General features: G+C 31.4%; 1 protein-coding gene across 1 annotated transcript; it reads left to right on the forward strand.

Moving 5' to 3' along the window:
* Positions 1–1,053: 1,053 nt before the first annotated feature.
* LOC144997283 (F-box protein At3g26010-like) lies at positions 1,054–3,433 on the forward strand. The gene has a single exon (XM_078957145.1). It carries the CDS (start codon positions 1,173–1,175, stop codon positions 2,466–2,468), a length of 1,296 nt encoding a protein of 431 aa, XP_078813271.1. The 5' UTR covers positions 1,054–1,172; the 3' UTR covers positions 2,469–3,433.
* The last annotated feature ends 7,460 nt before the right edge of the window (positions 3,434–10,893 follow it).

Consider the following 10,893-nt stretch of genomic DNA (forward strand, 5'->3'; position numbering starts at 1 on the left):
TTTGTTTTATTTACATATAAATATTACGTTGTTGATGCTGGATATCTAAATACGAGAGAGTATCTTGCTCCATACAAAGGCACAAATATTCGTTATTATTTACCAGATTTTCGATGTGGACACATGGCTGCTATTCCTGAACCTTGTGGATCGAAAAAGAAATTTAACTATCTCCACTCATCATTGCGAAATATCATTGAACGAATTTTTGGAGTGTGGAAAGCTAGGTGAGCGTTATTAAGAGACATGCATGCTAATTACAAGTACAAGAACCAAGTGAGAATTGTGATAGCATCGACGACAATCCATAACTTCATTAGAAAGCTTGGTAGGTTTGATGAAACGTTTAATATGGCACAACAAAAATCCTACAATCCCGTACGAGGTGATACCGGTAGTGATGTTTACGAAGAAGGTCCAACTACACGTCGCACAAGCGATGATGATTTACATATGGCAGCAATACGAGATATTATTGCACAAGATATCATCACATTGCGAAGATGAATGTAATATTATCTATGATCTTTTTATGAATGATTTACAATTTGTATGAACGTAATTTTAATATTGTCATGGTCTAATCCAAAAAATTAGAAATATTTTAATTTGTACGAACGTAATTTATATTTTATATTTGTATGAACGTAATTTTAATATTGTCATGGTCTAATATAAAAAATCCTCTTATGAATTATTTACAATTTGTATGAACCTAGTAATTTTAATATTATCATGCTCTAATCCAATAAATTAAAAATCTTTTAAAAGAAATTTATATTTTATATTTTCTAATAAAATGTTTACAAAATTATAATATGTGTTTAAAAAAAATTTAAGTATAAAACTATATATGTAAAATAGTAAATCAATGTAAATATATGTTTATAAATATATAAACATGTTTTTTTTTTTTTTTTTTTTTTTTAATTTTTTTATAATTTTACATGTAAAAGTTAATTTTTGATTTTTTCTCTTCTAATCCAAACACATTTTAAAAAATAAAATTTTTTAAAATCTTTTTACAAATTTGGTACAAACTTAGCCACACACCACTAATTCCACTTTGGTTCTACTATTGAAAATTATCAACCATAGCAATCTATATTTGACTTGTCGGTAACGGAAATCAGCGATTTTCCGACAAACAGGGCGGTTCAGGTGGTGGCCGTATGGCAGAGTTGGAAGTGATGTTCGACGGCTCTTCACTTCCAAAACATAAGAGTGTGGAATCAGTTTCATCATCAGTGTTTGATAAGCTCACCGACGAGCTCTTAATCGAAACCCTAATTCGTCTCCCTATAAAGCCAGCCAATCTCTGTAAGTGCGTCTCAATACGCTTTCGCTCTTTGATTTCCACTTCATATTTTGTACGTTGTTATCTGAATCATCATCAAATCAACAATTCTTTTGCTCTTTACTATCAATCGAAACCTACGTTCCATAACATGATTCGTCCTTCCTTAATGGGCATCGATATTGCTTTCGGATTCCCCATTTTCGAATCTCCAGGGTTTTCTTTATCTTTTCTTGCTTCTTCTGATTCTGAACAACAAAACCAAGAAACTTTTCAGTACCTAGCTTCAAACAACGGATTAGTTTTATGCTGTGCTGCTATGCGTCGTCCAATTGTTTACTTTGTTTGTAATCCTTTAACAAAGCAATGGATTTCTCTTCCTCCCCCTCCTAGTAATGTTAAAACAGTTTACACTGGGTTTATATGTAATCCCCAATATTCATGTAATGATGATAGAAAAACAAGCTTCAAAGTGGTTCGAATTGAAGTAGTTAAGTGTGAGTCACCTAGGCAACTCTCAGGAACATTGAAATTGGAAATCTTCTGTTCGATATTAGGGAAATGGACTGAGGAGTATTTCATGTCTAGTTCGAATTTAGATCATGAATTGTTCTATGGATGGAATTACAGGTGTCCTAGTGCTGTAGTTTGTGATGGATTACTTCATTGGGATACTCTTTCAAACTGTGGTATTTTCACTTATGATCCTTATAATGGTGAATGTAGAACCATTGAGCTTCCACGTGAGATAAGAAAGCCATTATGGGCTCTTAAATATTGCTTAGGGGAGTCTTCTGGTTGTCTTAGATATGCTAATTTTTCATGGGATGATACGAATTACAGAGTGTGGGAACTCAAGAATGGTGGTGAGGGTGAGTGGTTGTTGTTGCATAAAGTTCATTTGGATGAAATGAAATCAACAGTTGAAACAATTAACAAGGGTTGCATGGGTTTGCTTTCACCTCATCCACTTGATCAAGATGTTGTTTTCTTTTGGTGTCGATCTTCGTGTAGAATTGTTGAATACAATATGAGGAACAAGATTTTGAAGTTACCTTGTTTTCTTCGAGATATGAAGATTATTAGTCTTTTGAGCCCTATGTTCTTCCCGTTTGTGCTTCCTTGTTGGCCTACCACAGTTCCACTTATCAAACAACATGACCTAAGCTAATAGATCCATTGTTCAGTATGTGTAAATGTAATACCTCTTGTTTATTATTTTATACCTACAAGTCTATGTTTTCCACTCTTATTAGGACTTACACGTCTCTTGAGAAACTTTCAGTGCACATATTAATCCGCTTAAAATTGTGTTATTCACATGGTGTATTAGAGATCTAAAAGTGCAGGAAAAAACGCGTCTCTTCAATGGTGTTCCAATAGTAGTTGTCTAGGAGTATTTAATTCTCTTCAAAGTTGTTTCAACATTTATTTTACACACAAAAGGGGTTCAATAAGTTTGGGTGATAATGGATGAAGGAATCAAGGCTACAATACTGGTGATAATTAAAGAGATTTCATTTCATATGCTCCTTTAAATCAGTTTAAGTTTCCCTTTATTTATTTATAAATTCAAAAGAAGCTTTCACTGAAGCATTCGATCAAACGCTTCATGTGCATGTCAAACTACAAAAATGTTGAAAAGGTGCAAATAGTGTACTGATAAACTAAATGGAGTTGGAAGTTCATATAAGACAAATACAAACTGAAGAAAAAACACAACACATAATTTCTACATGATTTGATTTGATATATAGACGAGGAAGTTACAGTGGGTATATTTGTCAATTTCTATCAGAAGGAGGAATGGAATGAACAAAAGAGGGTCTTGCAAAGAATGAAAAAGCACGGGATTAGAGGGAATGAGATTCACGGAGTAATGAAACATTCATTTGAACGATTATTTGCCTAAATTTCAAGCAAATCTTGAATATTTTGAACGATTATATGCTAGGATTATCGGTCTTTTAAACCCTATGTTATTCCTATTTGTGCTTCTAACAGAAGTTCCTCTCATCCAACATGGCCTAAGCTTGTAGATAAAATGTTTGGTATGCATAAGCTCGTTGCTTGTTTTGTTACAACACCACATTGTATAACGATCATTGATATGACTTCTGGTGTCCTTCATTTGTATTCCTTGTAACCTACTATTTTAAAATTTCTCTTAGATTCCCACGATTTTTTATTAAATCATATCAATGGCCAATTATACAGTATAGTTGATATTTTCATGATAACATTCATATTGTTAAAATCAAAATATTTATGACGAGTAGCCAAATTTAGCAGATAGGCTCAGCTTAAAGGATGTTGGGAAATGGGATGTGTGTTGGACATAAAATATTTTAGAACTACTTTTACCTTTCCAATACAAGATTGCAAACGTAACAAACTTTCAACAAGACCAAACGAAAACACATGTATGTCGTGTGGATATTTAAGGTGAAGTTATCCTCTTAGCCTAGCGAAACTCAGCTCTAGTCTTAGAAGAACCCATTCCTTAACGACATTAAAAAATCCATAACATGCATGTCTCCATGAGTCTTTGGGGGTGTTTGGGATTGCTTTTGAACATCAAAAGTCTATTTTGTAGGATTTTTTGCAAAAAGAGCTATTTAAAATATGTTTGGATTAGCAAAATAACTTTTCGTGTATCTTTTACATGTAAAGTTACAAAAAGTCAGGTTTTTATGACTTTTTAAAACCCTTTCTTTTCATCTATACAAAAAGTCATTTCAAAAGAACTTTTCTATTATCCAAACGTCTTTTAACTTAAAAAAAAAGTTAAAAATCATTCTAAAAGCAATCCAAAAAACCAGAACCAACATCCCATAAAAACCCCAAAATCCAAATGCAAAACCACCCGCAATGCCAAAAAGGAACCCCCGACATATCAAAGAAGTAAAAACCTAGATGTTGCACATGAACAAGACAAGAGTCTGAAGATGATAACGAGGTTACCAAGGTTCTTCCAACAGTTTGGAAGCTCTCCGGACAGTTTGTTTTTAGATAGATCAAGGTGTGTTAAGCTAGTCATGTTACACAAGAAAGAAATCGGCCCCGAAAACATGTTGTCATTGAGCATTAGTGTAAGGGTATTAGGAGGAAACAAAGGTAAGTTACCCGAAAAGTTATTTGAGCTCAAATCAATTATAGGTTGGTTATCATATATCAAACCCGAAACCTTGCCATGGATCTGATTTGAGGAGAGATTTAAGTAACGAATTCTTGGAATTAACGACCACCAGAACCAACTAGGGACGGAATCGTTGATTCCGGTATTAGATATATCAAGCACCGAGAAATTCTTTTGGGCTTTCAACCATTCCGGAAAAGAATTCCCAAGTTTGCAGGGTGATAATGAGATAGTATCGAGTTGAAAAGTTGCAGACCAATTGGAACCAGTGAGTTATTGGAAACATTATCAAAGTGGAGTTAATGTCGTGAACAAGGACAGCTTGGTGCTTTAATGGTGTGACAAATAAACATAGAGTGGGAGTCTCCGAAGAGAGAAATTAAAAAAGATCCCCTTCAAGATGAAAATTTCATTAAATGGCACTAATAATGAAACAAATTATTTTCTTTGTCCGTCATATGTTTGCATAGATCGAGAATTAAAGAGCAAAACTGACAAATGGTAGTTGATAAATACAAATTTGCTTTGACAAAAAAAGAGAGAATATTGATTATAAAATAGAGATTAAACATACAAAATGAAGAGCAATTTGATTCATTGAGCATTACATCAAATAAAAAACATAAATTTAAGTGATTAATGTACAAATGCAGTATGCTTTGACAAACAATTGAACAAATGCAAACAGATTAACTATCTATATTATTATCTATTGATTATAGAGGAGAAGGATTAAACATTCAGCACAAATTTGATCCACTAATTATTACATACAATAGTGAAATAGACAACACACATTGAAGTGGTCAACAGGTCAAGGTCAGCCGAAAAAGATACCTCAGTGTGAAAGACATCCAAAAATAAAAATAGAACACGCATATTTGAGCTTTAGACAAAACACTTGAACAATTAACCCATATGTGAACAGACAAACGGAAGTATATAACTTGATAACCCATTTCCTACATGAATAATTGAAGAAAGATTCCATTTTCCAGAATTCATTGTTAAACACTTGAATCATATTGAACACGTACGCTATTTGAGCTTTAGACAATTGCTTCTCGAAGAATTTGAAAGAAAAATGGGTGGATTGTTGTGGTTGGTTGAAGCTTTTTAATTCACCGGAGATCAAATGTTTCCCAAGGTTTTCAGTAGGTGGTTTTGCAGTCAAGGTGCTAGTGAGTTGTTTTGTTAAGTTACTTTTATTATAATTATGTAATTTATGTTTATAGATTATGTATAGAATACATAATTGTTTATAAGAAATTTATAGAAGGGCATTTATGTAATTTGGTATAAATCTAGTCTTAAGGATGTTGGTACTATACAGGTTCATTTGAGACCATTTTAATTTTGTGAGACCGTGAGACCAAATCTAAAAATAATTTTAAAAAGCAAAATAAATGGAAAAATTCAAAAATTCTTTTTTTTTTAAAATATTATTTTCGGAACTTGAATTAACTAAAAAATATAAAAAAAATAAAAAAATAAAAAAAAATCCTGTTTTTTTTTTTTTTTAAATACGTGAATTATTCTAAATAGAATATTACACTGACATATTCTAAAAAATAATTTTAAAATGAAAAATAAATTGAAAAATCTAAAAATTCTTTTTTTAAATATTATTTTCGGAACTTGAATTAACTAAAAAAAAATTAAAAAAAATCCTTTTTTTTTTTTTGAAAATTACGTGAAATATTCTAAATAGAATATTTCACTGTACATATTCTAAAAATAATTTTAAAATGCAAAATAAATGGAAAAATCAAAAAATTCTTTTTGTAAATATTATTTTCGGAATTTGAATTAACTAAAAAAAAATTAAAAATAAAAAAATGCGTCTCACGGTCTCACAAAATTAGGTCGTCTCACATGAACCTAACTATATATATATATATATATATATATATATATATATATATATATATATATATATATATATATATATATATATATAGAGGTGTGTTCAATTGAGAAAAAAAAGGTTGAGAATTGGGGAATCATTCTCAGCCACTCATTTAATTTAAGCATAAAAGACACGGTGACAAACTTGTAAATATCGTAATAACCTTCAATCTCAAATACGTAACTATAGAAAATTCGATAACTGTTCGTTCATCATCAAAATTTTTCCACCAACCTTCAATAATCATCCAGATTTCTTCAACTAAACCGGAATTTCTTCGTTGTTCATGAAATTGAAATCGGAGTTCTGGACTCGCAATCACAATCGAAATTGAGGGACTTAGAATAGGTACTCATAGGTTCCCAATCGGATTTTCGGAAATCAAAATCAAATTGAGAAATAGATCAGAGATAGGATGTCGCATCTGAAGTCGAAATCGGAAGTTTATGATGATTTGGAATTGATAACTTGATGTTTTTAACATTTTTAAAATAGTTAACTTGTTTGCACTCCAACTATTTGATGAAATGCATAAACTAAATTACCACGTTATATTTTCATATGAATATGTTTTCTTACCTGAATCAGTATATGATTATTAAAAACACAAAACAAATATGCAAGTCTGTATGTTATTCATATGTGAATAACATATAAAAATTATATATATTTGTCCAAATACCTTCAATATTCATAAGTGAATATACTTTGTAATATTCACAAGTGAATATACTTTGTAATATTCATATGTGAATATACTGTGTAATATTCATAAGTGAATATATCATCTAATATTCACAAGTGAATATACTCTGTAATATTCACATGTGATATATCATGTAATACTATGTAATATTCACATATGAAATATCATTTAATACTCATAAGTGAATATACCATCTAATATTCACAAGTGAATATACTATGTTAATATTCACAAGTGAATTCATCGTCCAATATTAAAATATGAATATACTATTTTTATTATATGCTATATTCATATATGAATGATACTTAAATTGTAAAAAAAAAAAATCATACTTTTTATTCATAAGTGAATAACGAATGTACTATAATAAAACCTAATGCATTGTTATTCATTTATGAATAACGATAGCTGAAAATATAAAAAAAAAAAAATTTATTTTATCTTAAAACTATATCAATATAAATGTCTATTTGTAGAAAATAAAAAATCATGAATTTTGGTATATTTAAAATCATTTTTTGATAAAAATAGCTTATAAAAATTAAAAAAAAAAACTATGTTTTTGTATATATTAAGGTAATGATTAGCATAGTTTAAGGAAATATGTTATGTTGGAAAACACATGTGCATTCGTTTCCCATTTCTGCCGGTACGTTGGAGCCTTTTGCGGCAAAAATAAATGATTGGCTGAGAATGAATCCCCCATTCTCAACCTTTTTTTTTTTCTCAATTGAACCCTCCCCTATATATATATATATATATATATATATATATATATATATATATATATATATATATATATATATATATATATATATATATATATATATATATCGTTATTCTAATAAATAAATAAGTTTACTCTCCTATTGACAAGTGTCACAAGATTATAAATCCTCATTAATTTCAACCTATTAATTATAAATTTTAAATTTTAAATTTCACACTCTAATTACATTAAATTAATAACTGATTCCATATTTCAAATTTCAAATTACATACTCTATTTAAATTAAATTAATAACATTAGAATAAAAAATAAAATAAAAAAAATATACTATAAGGTGATATAATTTTATGTATTTATTTAAATCAACGATTATAATTTTATATAACTAAAAAATACACATTAATTAATAGTTTATTTAAAATAATTTATTTCAAATAATTGATTGATAATTTTAAGTTTTTACTATGAAATTTTAATTAATTTTATATATCACTTATCATGTCATTTGTCAACCTATTAATTATCCATTTCAGATTTCAAATTTTAAATTTTCCCACTCTAATTACATTACATTAATAATTTATTCTTTATTTTAAATTTCAAATTTTAAATTTTCTCACTCTAATTATGTTAAATTAATAACATTATTGAAAAATAAAATAAAATTAATACATATTATAAGATGATATAACTTCACGTATTTATTTAAATCAACGGTTATAATTTTATATAACTAAAAAAATATCTTTTAAATAATAATTTATTTAAAATAATTAATAATTTTGATTTTTTGATATGAAAGTTTAATTACTTTTATAACCGTGGTTCTCACGGGTTATAAACTAGTATATATATATATATATATATATATATATATATATATATATATATATATATATATATATATATATATATATATATATTTGGAAAGAAATTTATAGAAGGGCATTTATTGTGTATTGCTTTATATTTGGAAAGAGAATCAACCCGTTTGTATTGATATTGTATATTGGTCTATGGCCCACTGTATTGTATATTTATTCATTCATGTTCAATGAAATCAGTTATCATGGAAAGTACGTGTCAAACTTGGTATCAGAGATGTTTCTTTGATCCTTGGTGACCCTAATCCAGTCGGCCCTACTTCTCTTCTCCCCTCTCTCCAGCAGTGTTCCTTCCACCGTCCCCCTCTCTCCTTCCTCTTTCATTCTTCTTGGCCATGGCTAATCCAAAACCATACGATATTACAAACATCAAGGCATATGTTCCCCTCATCATTGATTTAAACCAACTCAACTATGATGCTTGGCGCAAACTTTTTATCACTCACTATAAGGCTTTTGGCGTTCATGACATCCTTACCAGCACCACAAAACCCACCAGCCCCACTGATGTTGAATGAGAAAATCTCGACAACATTATCCAGATGTGGCTGTATTTAAAACCGGACTCCACATCAAAGTCAGTCTGGTTAAGCGTTGAAGCACTTTTTCGGGATAATAAAGATGCTAGGGCAATCGAGCTTGATAATGAACTCCGCTCCTTAGTCATTGGCGATCGCACCATTGCAGATTATTGTCAGAAATTGAAGCCCTTATCTGATCTTCTAGCCAACATCGACTCCCTGATTACCGAGAAAACTCTTGTCACCTACATGCTTAACGGTCTATCACCAAAATTTGAAAACATTGCCATGCAAATCCGTCACAAGAATCCATTACCTTCTTTCCTTCAAGCCCGGTCAATGTTTGTCTCTGAAGAACTTCCTCTCAACCGAACTCATCCTCAATCACCAAGCCATCACGACCACATCTCCTCCCTTTTTGTTCTTGTTGCCAACCACAGATCAGATAACATGTGATCTTAAAACAGCCGCCCATTCACACCATGGAACCCCTACTTATACCCATGGGTTGCTTATGGTTGGCCTGTCCCGCCACCATGGGCTGTTCCACGCCCTCCGTCTACCTTCCAGCAACAGCGCCGCCAAGATCCTGCCCGTGGCGTCCGTGGAAAAGCCCTAACAGATCACGGATCAACACTCCCACAAGCCGCCTATCACTCCACCACCGATCCAGTTGCTATTCCTCCCCCTTGGTAATGGTTTCCACCAGTGAACAATGATCAACCCACTGATATCGCTGCTGCATTTAACACCATGGCACTTAATAACCCCAAAGATGCAAGTTGGTACATGGATATGGGAGCAACCTCTCATCTCATATCAGATTCATGTATACTCCTTTCTGGTCAGTAATAAGAGTTCTTATAGTTCGGTTTTTGTTGGCAACGGTTCATCTATTCTCGTTATCCAATCTGGCCATTCTACAATTCCTACAACCCATCGACCCTTGAACTTAAATCATGTCCTTGTCACATCCAATATCATCAAAAACTTGATTTCTATTTGTAAATTTACTACTCATAATAATGCCTCCATTGAATTTGATGCATATGGTTTTTCTGTGACGAATTTCACGACCAAATAGGTGCTCCTTAGATGTGACAGCACGGACGACCTTTATCCTACAACACCATCTGCTGTCGCCCTCCTTACAACCAACGCTTCTCTTTGGAATCAATGCTTGGGCCACCCGAGACCTCGCATTCTTCAGTCGTTAATTTCTAGTGATTTTATTTCGTGTAATAAAACCGGTCTTTCTATATCTTGTAATGCTTGTCATCTTGGCAAACACATTTGCTTACCGTTTGTTAAAGACCGGGAATTGATTGTGATGAAACTTTTAGCCCGGTTGTTAAACCAGCCACCATCCGCACCGTTCTCAGTCTCGTCACTTCTCAGAAATGGCCTATACACCAACTTGATGTTAAAAATGCATTCTTACATGATCACCTCAATGAAACTGTCTACATTCATCAACCTCCGGGTTTTCATGACCTGAAATTCCCAGACCATGTGTGCCATCTCTAGAAGTTTCTTTACGGTCTCAAACAGGCCCCGAGATCATGGTTCAATTGGTTTGCTACCTTTATCATCCGTCTTGGATTCATCCACAACAAAAGCGATTCGTCCCTATTTATCTTTAAGCGCGATGACGCCACTGCTTACTTGCTACTATACGTTGATGATATTATTTTGACAGCTTCT

The sequence above is a fragment of the Lactuca saligna genome, chromosome 5 (assembly GCF_052625555.1).
Source record: "Lactuca saligna cultivar CGN05327 chromosome 5, ASM5262555v1, whole genome shotgun sequence".
NCBI classification, from domain to species: Eukaryota; Viridiplantae; Streptophyta; class Magnoliopsida; order Asterales; family Asteraceae; genus Lactuca; species Lactuca saligna.